This window comes from Diadema setosum, chromosome 14 (assembly GCF_964275005.1).
Source record: "Diadema setosum chromosome 14, eeDiaSeto1, whole genome shotgun sequence".
In the NCBI taxonomy this organism is placed as follows: domain Eukaryota; kingdom Metazoa; phylum Echinodermata; class Echinoidea; order Diadematoida; family Diadematidae; genus Diadema; species Diadema setosum.
This window is the reverse complement of record NC_092698.1, coordinates 9,591,806-9,605,234: the sequence shown is the minus strand read 5'-3', so window position 1 is coordinate 9,605,234 and position 13,429 is coordinate 9,591,806. Positions and strand designations below refer to the sequence as shown.

The window sequence follows — 13,429 nt, the reverse complement described above, 5'->3', positions numbered from 1 at the left end:
ACGAGCTGTGGTGAGCATGATGGGCACGTAAGTCTAGTGGCAAGGAGATGAGACTGATTGCTAATAAAAGTAAAAGGCTATCCTGGGTATCTAAATTAAATATTTTACACATAAAAAAACCCGCACCAAGGTTTGATGGTTAGACCTCCACCTCCCATACCAAAATTTGATTGTGCCTGCATTCAAAAGCATAGGTTTCTACATGTAAGGAGCAGGCGGTCAAATTTCGGATGCTGTTATGGTCAAATTGCTGGTGATATACACTGTACTGACTGTACTTTCTCCAGCCAATGAAAGTGTTCTGTTTAATTTCTTCCACTTTGTTCAGGGCCGACCACTCCCCCGTTCCAAGGCAATGGGTTAAAATATAAGTCGCATTTAACAGGACTCTGTCCAAAGACTCAATAATGCAAGCATTTGTATGCCTACCTATTTTCTCATGTCATGTGACACAAGTAGACTATGGCTGGATATGACAGACTGTACAATGAACAGCCCGATAGAGAGAGCCTTCTACCAGCCTCCCAGAGTTCCCTTGGAGTTCAAATAGACAACACATCAATCAACTCTCTTCTGGACCACACCCAAGGAACCACCCACGAGGAGGCTTATCACAACTTAGGTGAAAATGTGCTCCATGGCAACCAGGAGATATCTGGGAGAGATGCCGACCAGTTGAGGAGGAACCAGACCCAATCAGACAGTGCAGAGACAAAGACTGTCAGTGATTACGTGGTGTACTCAGAGAGATGGTACATCCTCGCCATCTTTTCCTTCATAGCCTTTCTTCAGGCTTGCACTTGGAACACATGGGGACCAATTGAGGATACAGGTAAAAAGTCTGCTAGCACTCAAGACACTTCACCATTCTCTTCAGTTTTCACCGATAATGTTTGGTTCTCTTAGAATATACACATCATGAAAATAAGTACCAGTTATGTTTTCAGGATTGCACCTAAAATTTGTAACAAGACCAACCGTGAAATCTGAAATAGAAATGTGCAAGACTTTCTGATGCCTCCCCCTCCCTCTCCCCCCCCCCCCCATACCCCACCACTTGCCAAATGTGTGTGAGTTTGTGCATCCGTGCAAACAAGGGTGGGGTTATGTAGAGTGTTATGGCAAAATACACAAGTTGGGGGGGGGGGCAGGGAGGGACATAGGGAAGTCTTTCCAGAAAGTTTTCTGGTGAATATTTTCGTAGTATGAAAGCAATGTCTCATAAACTTTTAGCTTTAAATTAATGGTACATTGTACAAAAGTTCTTTTTGTCTTTAGTTCTTGTCATGAGCTATGGATTAAGCAATTCAATGTTGTATATTAGCTTAAAGTAATGAAGATGAAGTATTTTCACTTATACTTGAAATTCAAACATAATATAGTGTGAAAGATACAGTTCTCTTATTTTCCTTTACCATATTTTTGTGTTGTGGTTATTTTGTCCATGTTCCAGAAGCAAAGAAACCAACCAAAATAATTATGTTATTCTTTAGATTAGACTTGTGTTCAACTTAGCAATGGACTTGTCATGGTATAATCATTGTGAAGCATCCATTTCTTTCTTTGCAGCTGCCATAGTGCTTGGTTGGAGTCCAGGCCAGTTTGCTCTCCTTGCTAACTGGGGTCCCATAACTTTTATCATCTCAGCTTTCTTCTTTTCCTGGCTTCTACATGCTAAAGGTCAGCATCTGTTTGTATGCATTTACACAATCAAACTGTACATACCTGTACTAATCCATGACTTAGATGTAAGCCACATAATACACCTTTGTGTATACCTTCCTGAAATTTATCAGTGCTCACGTACTTCTCTAGGGCATATCAACAAGAAATGGCTGACACAGACATTTGACTGTAGGTTTTTGAAGACACTACGTAAGCCAATGCATCTCGGATATCGTCATTCTAAATATCTTCAAATACAATGTATCTTCGTTGGTGTCTCCTGTAAGTGCATATTCTAAAGTGTAGATATTCAATTATCCAATTTATTCCTTGACATTTTAATCTTTCATATTTCTATTTACCATACACAGGTCTGCGAGCATCAGTCCTACTTACAGGTGGTTTGCTGACATTGGGTTTAGCCATCAGATGTATTCCTGTACCTGTATCAATGATGAAATGGTAAGGACCAATCAATGTTTCTAGTTAGGAGTATCACATGTAGTAAAATTAGTTTTTTCTTCTGATATTCATACTTTTTAATATGTTGTGTCAAGGACAGGAAGATGCCATGTAATTGTTAATGATTAGAAAGTAACAGAATTAAACATGGCCCTGTTTCATAAAATGTGTTTCCTTCAGTATTGTAAAATAGACACTTTCACACATTTTATTTGTAGCACTTGGATGATGTCATTCATCTCCACTTGTTGATAACTTTACTAATTTTGTACCAGTCACTTTCTGTTCATTTAAATGGCATTTACATCTCATATGCTGTATTTACATACAGTTTCAATCATTGATTTATGCTTTCTGACCAAGAAAGTACTACATTGTACACATCAGTAATAAATATTACTGATGACAAATGTCATCTCTAAATTGCAGGACCATGAACTTGGGCCATGTTTTTATTGGTCTTGCTGGACCAGTATCCATGGCAGCCCCAACCACCATCTCAGCAGCCTGGTTCCCAGTCAGGGAACGCACTACAGCAACTGCCATCTCGGCAACGTTCCAGATCGTTGGCATAGCAGCGTCTTTCCTCATCGGACCTCAGATTGTTGGTGATTTCACCAGTGAAAATGCAACCTCCACCACCACCCTGTAAGCAAGTCAAATTATGTGTTATCTTATATTATAAATGCATTCAAGATTACAGCCAATTTGGAGTGCCGAAATTAGTCACATGTTCACTCTTTTATAATATTTTTTCGCAAATTGCCAGAAGATGTGCAGCAAAAAGAAAAAAAGCATAATATACAGCACGTTATCCTAATGGCAGATTACTGATCACAGAGCGTACAGCACAAACCCAGTCTACTGCTTTTATTCACATGGTGTCTGCACAGCCATTTAAAGAGTGGCCCCATTTTGTAAAAGAAATAGTTCATTGACCCTTTTATATAGCAAGTAATGCCCACTTAAGTTTGTGATGTTAGTGGAGACGCCCCTCACTTTCAAGTATTCACAATGTCATGTATCCTACACTCGGCTGCACCCTGTGCGTGTTGCACGTACCCTCTTGTGCTGCATCTCCACTGTTAAATACTGTTTCACCTGTGCATTACTTGCATACCAGTGCATTGAGTGCTTTTATCTGTAACACTGTTTTCCAACTCTCAGCATTCTAGGCTTTGATAGGGGGCCAAGTTGGCATCATTTGCTCACAACTCATCCACATACAGTATACAATGATTTACAGTCTTTCAGGTGAAAAATAGTGCATCACTATGAGTTTCAAATATAATTCAATATTCCATATTACATGCAGTTCAAAGACAGTTTCAAGGTATATAAGATTAATAACCTATTCAATCTTCTTGAATTTTGTTATAATTGGCCTTCATTGATGTTATTTATTGGTTATTCATTCAGGGATGTTCAAGTCATGTAGGCTGCAGAAGGATATTCAAGTGAACATTCTTCATAAACTTTGTAAACTCTGTTATTGTACTGGTCATAGAGACAGTGGCATAAGGATGAAAATTGATAATGTTATCAGTGATTGTCAACTCACAGAATCATTAATCGTCAGATAATTCATGATTTTGTTCATTCTTTGTCAAACTTAGTGGTTTTAAATTTGAATATCTACTGTGAAAGGTCTGTTTAGGAAATAATGAATAAATCTAATGAATGAGCCTTAAGCATTTATATATTAAATGGATTTGGTGCCTTATTAGTCCCATTATTATTATCCATATTAAAACTTATCATTCCTAGAGTTGAGGACAAAGTGTTAATTAAATATGTTTACAGGGATGAAAATCTTTGATCTGAAGGCGTAGCAGTGGCGGATGGGGGGGGGGGGTACACCGGGCGCGCACCCCCATTTTATTTTTTGCTAAAATAAGGGAAATAAAAAGAAAAAATGGGGGGCATGCCCCCCCCCCCTTTTATTTTGTAAAGGCGCCTCCCTTTACGGAATTCCTGGATCTACTCCTGGGTAGCGCAGATTTCTCTTCTTCTTTTATTTTTCTCACTTTTCATCTTATCTTGTTCTTCACAGTGTTCCAACGTTCACATCAGGAGGGAACTTCTCAATACTCATGAAGGATTTTGAATCAGGTACAGACTTTGTTGTTTTAATGAACTTACAGTGCATATAAAAGAACTAGCAATCTATGTTTCTCTCTCTTTCCTTCTCTATCCCTCAACACTATCTAAATATATCCATGTAAATGTTTAGGTATGGTTGCAAGCATGTGTTTATACATGTCCGTATGTTTGTATGTAGGCCCTACTGCATGTATGTATGCATGTATTTATCAACCCAGCTGTCTCTCTATCTATCTATCTATCCATCCATCCATCTGTTCGTCTATCTTTTTATCTTTTGATCCATTTATTTCTCTACCTGTTGATCTTTCTGTCTACCAGTACATGTATGTATCCCAGTGAAATGTAATGTTTCTAGTAGTTAAAGTAAATGATGAAATCAGGGATACATTGTACGTATGTTACATCCTTTTCATTTCAGATGAAGATGAAATCAACCAACATCTAACTGAGATCAAAGAGCTCATGTTCATTGGTAAGCGGATCATTTCATGAATGTGGTTTTTATCATACCTATTACTGGTATGCAGTTCAAAAGTTAATTGTCAAAATGCTGTCGGCAGTGACATTTAATGTTGGGCATTTGTGGGTGCAGAAAGCAGGATTGGGCAAGTTGAACTGATGTTGACTCACTGCACAGACCACTGGAAAAAAAAAATAGCTCCAGGAATATGAATGGCTCTTAAAGTAAGAAAAATACTGCTTCATTGAATGTACCTTTACATTGTCAAGGCAATGCTATTATGCAATTCATACTTTCACCCTTTTAGTACTCATTGGACTGGCTGTACTAACTATGCCAACTAAGGCTAGTTTTGCCACTGTTTGGTTCATTCTTACCCTATCTTGGATGTAAATTGAATGTGAGAAACCCATAGAGATGTAACAATGAGGCAGTCCCAGACAAAGGTGGCTGTAATGCAATGAGGATCAGAAAGATTTTGTGCTCCGTATGCTAGACAATTCTGTGCTGACTGTCAAAGAAATAGAATGGCTGCTGATGTGTCAAACAGCAATCAAACCAGAGCAATGGTTAAGTTTTTCGATGGTTGCATTATATTTCTAAGCAAATACATGTAAACATATAAATCCAAATTACGAGTGATACACCGATGATGACATGATGTAAAAACCAATTTACATTTGTAACCATAACCACAAGCTCCTGGTAGATCTGGACAGTATTAGGGCACTTATAAGGATTTTAGAATTGCATGATATATAATTGGTTAATTTGCTCATTGTCAGCTTGCCTGGATTTCCAATATTCAATTTTCTATTCCGCACATATCTCAGTCTTCAATACTCTATAATGAGTCTGTAGACTGCTAAGCAATCGATTGATAGATGTGTGAAGGACGTGTTATTGTTTCTTCTTCATTCTGCATAGAATTCGGTTTGACTGCCCTGGTGTTTGTGTCAGCTGTGATCTACTTTCCTTCAAAACCTCCAACTCCGCCCACCGCATCAGCTGTTGTCATGCGAGAGGACATGATGGCTGGTCTCATTGCCATAGTAAAGTGAGCAACATCACTAGAATCTTAGAACACTGTCGTTAGAAATATGATTTTTTTTCTAAAGGGTTTACAATCTTGCTTGCCTTAAATATGCAGTTTAACATTTCTGTGTGACAGGATTATATTTGCCTCATGTCAACCTTTCAAGAATCCTATTTGATAATGATAGCAATAATATTGTGGTCTTGTGAGACAGTGGAACACTTTAAACTGTGATCCCTCTCCTGTCAAAGTTATCTGCCACAATCATTATCCCAGCATTACCAGGAGCTCATTTATACACCTTTGGCCAGAGGGACAAAATTGGGTTTGATCACCTGCTGTGGGCGTATGATATGCAAGTCAGGAATTGAACCTATGATCTCCTATTGATGGGGTCCCAAGCCTCATCAATTCTAACATACTTGGAATGACTATTCCACAAACAAGTTGTTCTGTTGTTGTTGTTGTTGTTGTTGTTGTTGTTGTTTTGTCTCTCTCTTTCTTTATCTATCTACATGTACCTACAGTGTACAAACATCTATCTATCTATATATCTATTTCTCCATTCATCTATCCATCTATCTGTCTATCTAACTACCTTTCTTTCTGTCTTTCTGTCTTTCATTAGTCTTACTCTCTTTCAATTTCTCAAACTGACAGGAAAATGTCCTTCTGGGTCCCTGCCCTGGCCTATGCCATCACCACAGGTGTGTTTGCTGGCTGGTCTGCCCAACTGGTGGCGCTGTTCACTACCAACAAATTAGATCAGGTAAAGACAAGACAATCAGTTCAAGTGAATATCGTTGCATGTTATGATTCAATGTGCATAGTTCTGTAAAAAAAAAAAAAAAAATCAAAAATCAATCAATCCCATCCCTTGATCAAGCTGATGAGGGCTATGGCCTTTTCAATGAATTCTAATATGATGATGACAGGATAATCATTTTAGATGATCCTTTAATATGTATTCATTTCCTTTTGTAAGAATTCTGTACAATATTTTTTGTATCTTTGTCTACTTGGTATATGTCTTTAATCACAACAAAAACATGATTATGTAAACATGAGAAAAACCACCCTTGATAAGAAACACAACACTGCATCTGTCCTTTCGGCATTCTTTCTGAAACAATATCTTTTTGCATAATAGTTCTACTTCTGGTGGTGCAAGGTGTGACATAACTTTTTTTGTTTTTTTTTACCGTTTGCCCAGTTGGGCAAGCAGATTTTCAGATTGTTGCAGAACACTTGCCCAAACATGAATTTTACTTGCCCTTAAAGAAAGTCCAAAAATATTTTTTTTTTACAGAAATGAATGTAGAAAATCACTTGTGAGTCAAGGGCTTTATAAAACACAATCATTCTCTAAACAGCACACATTGATTCACATGCTTATACACATTGGGGTGTTAAACAAACTTGGTTGGATCAAGTGTTGGTATTGCATTGCATTGGGGCTTCTTCACAGAAGTGTTGGAAAGTTACTGAAATTAGATTAAAATGCTTTGCATTGATCACTAAACAGTCATCTTTGGTTTCTATGTGGTTGACTTCATGGGTTTGAAGGGGGGAAAGGTAAAAAGGAAAAAAAAAGTGGCTTCAAAACTTTTGCTTGCCCAGTTCAGGCAAGCATCTTTTTTCAATTAACTAAAGCACTTGCCCAACTTTTATTTTCACTTGCCCCAGATGATCGGGCAAGGCATTATATAGCACCCTGTGTGTAGGGAATTTGCAATGATTTCTTCATTATGAGAACAGGGCTCCAGCATTGTTGTACATTTTGACCTCGATTATCCGGCCTCCTTTTATCCGGAAATCTCTATTATCCGGACGCATTCACGCAGTAAAGGACTTTTTTTTCCATCCAAAGATTGAGAAAAAACAGTGACTTTCATGGATCTATTTCACTATTTCATAAGATGTGCATGATAGGTTTCTCAATATCTAAGGTAAAACATGTATGATTTTCACATAAAGATATACTTTATTTTTGTGAAGAAGGGACTACAATTTTGCGCAGGCTAGCATAGATTACACCACCGTTGCGGGGTACGCTACCTGCCTAGCTGCCAGTGCACTGGGATGGCAGCTTGGACGGCAGCTATATACATTAACATTGTGTCTCCCATATCAGGCCAATTCGCTTATCCGGATGAGCGCCGGTCCCAACATGGCCAGATAATCGAGGTCGAACTGTAGTTAATTTGCAATGTGATAGTCATGATCACACTGTTATCATTATTATGTTTTCACTGTTAAGATTGTCATTAGCATTTTGATATAATTTTTGTCATTATTATCATTCTTATTATTATTATTATAAATATTATTATTACCATTTACAGCTGTATGTTTTACCTAGTATTAATAGTACTGTCATTTTCATCAGTATCATATTAGTATTTTTCTTCAATTTCATTTTGTTGCCATCATCTTTATTGTCAAATGTAAATATGTTTACACTATTTCCACTGATACTAGAGCATCATATCTCCTTGGGAGGTTGCAGTTACATAAAATTCTTTTGTGCTGTTGCTGTAGACTTCCGTAGCATGGATAGGCTTCTATACCAACTTGGCAGCAGTGGTGGGTGGTATAACAGCTGGAAGGTGAGATGTTTGGCTGTCATTTGTAGAAGACAAGAAAATAGAAATGTAAAAATTTAGCCAATCCTTCTGCAGTTCACTTGCAAAAAGCAGGTCTTTTGCAAATAGCAGAGATTTCAGTTAATAAACTAGTAACATTTTGATATATCTCACAGGTGTACTCAACCATGGTGCACCATGTATGTTGCTTTCTTATCACAAGTTTCTTGGTTTTTTAGAGAAAAATTTTGGAGTGATCATAGTGCATTTAAACAGAGTAACCGATGTGCTAAAATGTCAGTGTCAAATCAAAGTCTCCAACAGTAGCAATAATTATTCAATAATGGGCTTATGTATCCATTCTCTGTTTATTAACAGTATTGAACAAAGGCTACTTGAGGTAACCATTTCAGCTGTTTAGATTCATGTGAATGATATGCATGCAATACCATTAATTAGACATAATAAAAAGTAACTTTCTAATCCTCTTGATTTTTCATTTGTAACAACACATAAATTATGTCGAGTCTGGTAGTTGTACTGCGTTTCATCCTAATACAGTCATTGCATACTACCACAATTAGATAACAGCAGTAAAGTAGACTTCATTAGTTGAAGTTAATTTGGTAGATTTTTGATAAAACAGCAATACATTAATTGCATATAATCATCAGGTGTGCTGACTACCTCGGGGGAAAGATGAAGGTCATTCTTCTCTTCCTCATCACAACATCATGTGCTTTCCTCCTTTGGACCATTCTGCTGGTAAATGGCTACATCCCGTACAGCAAGAGTAAGTCATATTGATAGAGATTCACAACTGTCATGAACCGTGAAAATATCAATGATCTTTTTCACATAGCTTCTCTTCAAAATATCTCTTTCGTTGAACATACAATTTTGTTCATACTTTAACTTCCCCTGAAGGATACGTAAGACAAGCCAAAGGGGCTATTGACCACTTGCAACTTTACGCACAACCTGGTTCCCACAAAGTTCAGACTATTAAATACACGTAGACTCTCTGTTTTAATTGCCATTATGCAGTCTTATATCATCCTTGTCTCTCTCTCTCTCCAGCCTGTGTGTACGTTTCCATCATCATGTTTGGGCTCTTTCTCAACTCCTGCGTGCCGCTCTTCTACGAGATTACTGTAGAGGGCGCCTTCCCCGTTGGTGAAGAGACCGCCACCATCTTCATGACATGGCTCAACAACGTGTGGGCTCTGATCTTCCTCATCATGCCGATGATACCTGCTCTGGGTGAGAACAGATCCAGTTCTCGGTATCGCCAATACTTAGGTGCCGTGCACAGAGCAGCGTTTTAGATGCATTTATGGGATAGCTCAGGGGACAAACTTGCCCTGGTTTTGGCTGCGCATGCACTCAGATCACGCTCTGTCTTTTATCTAGGGATATTTTTTGTTGAAGATTTCTTCGCTTTCCATCATGTGATCAGCACATTGAAGCCTTGCAGTAGTGAACCATGACTCTAGTGACCACAAATCAGTAAAATTTAGAAACTTTCAGCTCTTGTCAGCTGAATTATAGCCAAGAAAAAAAAAGGGTAACAACGGAAAAGCAGACAAAGAACTCCATTGAATCATACAGAACTGCGAGACAACCGGAAGCAAACAATGGCACCAAGGAATCCCACAGTGCATCTGTGATAATAATAATAATAAAGGACATTTATATTGTGCAGCTACTATAATAATATACTCTACTGCGCATTACAAAATGACATGCATACAAGAAATTCAAACAGAAAATACATTACTTCAAGAGATGACTTTTTGATGGGGCTCTTCAGCATGCGCAGAAGTTTTCTGCACATTGGTGATACTGAGACTTAGCCCCCAATCTGTCTCTGAGAGTGAATGAAGAGGTCAAGTAATAATTGGCCTACAGTTCAATTTCTCATATTGCTTTCTGGTGTCACTGAGCCAACAGTTATTACTCATGCTTTTACTTTATTTTTATTTCATTCAAGGGGGCATAAAAAGGTATTCTGTATTTTGGGGTGAAAAATATGCATGTTAACTCTAATAAGAAACTATGATTGAGCATATCATAATCTGTCAAGACATAAAATAGTTACAAAGTGTTACCATCAACAGTGCTTGGGCATAATGTTATACAAGTTGAAACGTTTTCAGTGTGGTGTTTAAATGTTAACCTGTTGAGGAAGAGTCCTGAGCGTATACTCGGGCACGTGTCTGTGGGAAATGCATGTTGTAGCAAAATCAGCCCATCCTCAACAGGTTAAGCTGTTCTTTTTCCACTAAAGATGTGACCTGTCCTCTCTGTCTCTTCACTCGTAATCTTCTCTTCTTCTTTTTATCTTACTGGCATGTAGCCAATGTGTCTGATTTTAAAAGTGCACTTGTACTAGCCTGCTGATTATGTGTAAATCCAGCTTCTGCCACTCTGAAAAAAAAAAAAAAGAATCCTAACAGTGTCGTTGGGTTATCCACTCTTGACTTGTACAACTGACTCCAGTTATAACATAGTTCTCGGGAATGGCAGTTTTCTTTCTTCATATTGAAATTTCATTACAGCTGAACAAAAAAGTATATGAAGATACAGTGGACTCCTGTTATAACGAAGTCCTCGGCACCAGCAGTTTTCTTTCATTATGATCCAAATTTTGTTATAACTGAATAAAGAAACGATAAAAAACATAGAGAGGATAATGTTACGGGGTGAATTTTTATTTCGTTGTAACCAGAATTTTGCTATAACCATGTTCATTATAATGGGAGAGCACTGTGATATATAGACAATGACATAGGGACCTATCAATCTTTTCTTTTTTGTAAGAAGAGTTTTGTTTTAACATGATCTTTATAATGGATTGCACTGTACCATGATGTTTAGGAAATTATTTTTGCAATGTCTATTACTACTGTAGACAAAAATTTTGGTTGGCTGAACTGGTTCATGCTGGCATCCGTTGTGATCACGGTTCCACTCCTGCTGTTCTACAAAGAGCATTATAACCGACTGGACTTTGATGTCACTCACGGCACAGACAGGACCGGTCCTATTCGTGATGCTTCAGAGAGCAGAGATCAACCTCCGCCATAAGTTGTCGCGATCATCATCCTGAGGTGGACCTTGTGTGACAATGCAAACCTACTTAAATAAAGGATATACAGTATTACTCCTTTTTGTAAAAGCCTATAATAATGATACCAAACTACGTTTCCTTTACCAAACTTGGTAGGCATAAGAAAATCTTGGAGACCAAGAAAGACGCACATGCACATGAGTGTGTGGTAACAACAAAACCCTAAAACTAATCGTACTTTATTCTTGATTCTAATCTACAAAATATGTGACCCGCTACAACAAAATGATCCTAAAGTCGGGCGAGGTCGATTATTTGAAAATTGCATGACACAATTCCCTGATCTTTCTGCTTTAAATTGATATATAACACATCTTATAAAGATAATCGGCTGCGGAGATATCGATGTTTAAAAGAGAGCATGTCAAGACGTCTGGGAAATCACAGTTTCGAGAAAAGCGCCCTAAAAGTTCTCCTTGTGACGCAATCACGATCACGGGACACACAGTCAGTATTCACCTCCGGACAATAGAAGGTAAGCCCTAGCAACCCCCGAAAATGCTCATTCAAACACAGCGTCGGCGGTCTCCTCACCGACCAATCAGTGACCAGGATGCCAAGAGAAGCGGCTGGGCCGGCTAGGCATAGCGCACCCCGCCAGCACCAGTCGACTGGGCACTGTGCGAGCTTCACGCTTCGGTTAGCAGCAAGTGGCAAACTGACCACTGAGAACACGCTGGTCGTTGTTAGGGGCGGAGCCTTTGTGTGGCGCTCAATCCAAATGTTCGAACCAGTTTCTGCTTCGTTGAAACGCCAAAAAACATGGCCCAGAAAAACGCTATTTTTTTGGTCTTTCCTTTCATTATTTTGCTTCAAAATTTCGACATATGATAGAAGACATTTCAGACTCTAATGATATGTCAAATTCAGAAAATCGTAAGTTTTGACCAATTTTGATGCTCTGACTTCAAACTCGATTTTCACGGCTTCGACCGTGCGCGACTTTAGGACCATTTTGTTGTAGCGGGTCACATATGTACACAGTTTACTGAGGATGCCACAACCATGTTCTCTACACAATACACTGACTTTGTGTGACCTGTCACTCTGCATTCCTCCCCAAATCCTAGCTTCCAGCACCTTCCAAGTTACACAGCATTCATTTCACCCTGTCTTCCTCTACCGAGCTCCAGTCCAATCTGAGAGTCTGCACACTCGACCCCAGTAGTCCCCAGCCCCAGAACTTGTGCTGACCCAGCATTTAGTAGTCTGAACACACAGACCCCCCTTTTTTTGTTAATTCAATAACAATAATAAATAATAAATACATCATTAATTTGTGATGGGCTGTCGATTAATTGACATATTAAAATCTTTAGGCGCAGGGGGATATAATCAGAAAAAACTTACATGCATATTAAAGTGAAAACAAGAAGGGAGAGATAGAAATATATTTATGTGATATACAGTAGCCTGACTAGTAACCGCTCACCCCTTAGCGCACGACTGTTGTTGATGATGACTGAGAATATCTGCCCTACATTCAATAATACGCACTGCACGCACTGCAGTGAGCGTATGCGCAATGCTTAGAATTCGAAGGTCAAACAAAACGCAACATTCAAAATATTCATCAAATCTTGTGATGTTTATTAAAATGCAGTAAGTCACATCTGGAGATTCCTGATGGCCGGAAAGGTGTCGTCTATTGAAGTTGGTGAGTGGGCCTGATTTTTTTAGCTAAAATCCCTCAAAGTTAAGATAAGTCGTACGAAAAGGCGTCCGTCGTCGACTTGACGACTGTCGGCAAATGATATGAACGATGGTAGTGTACAGTACGTACATGGAATTGCATACGCAAACAAAAATGTTCGTAACTCGTAGAGAGATGGCGCTTGACTAGTTACCGCTCACTAGCACTACTTTACGTGCGCGCTTTCAGATCACATTGATTGAAGTGGTGATAATACTGAAGACATAGATAATAGTGATGAATCACTTTGACATGATGAAGATGATCGGATGAGGATGATGATGATGGT

General features: G+C 38.6%; 1 protein-coding gene across 1 annotated transcript; it reads left to right on the top strand.

Moving 5' to 3' along the window:
• The first annotated feature begins 461 nt into the window (after positions 1-461).
• LOC140237743 (solute carrier family 49 member 4 homolog) lies at positions 462-11,650 on the top strand. Its single transcript, XM_072317670.1, is given in 11 exon segments — positions 462-832; positions 1,570-1,680; positions 2,037-2,127; positions 2,557-2,793; positions 4,614-4,705; positions 5,621-5,750; positions 6,390-6,498; positions 8,271-8,338; positions 8,989-9,107; positions 9,395-9,577; positions 11,229-11,650. Coding segments are annotated over 11 exon segments (1,686 nt in total). The 5' UTR covers position 462; the 3' UTR covers positions 11,405-11,650.
• Positions 11,651-13,429: the final 1,779 nt, after the last annotated feature.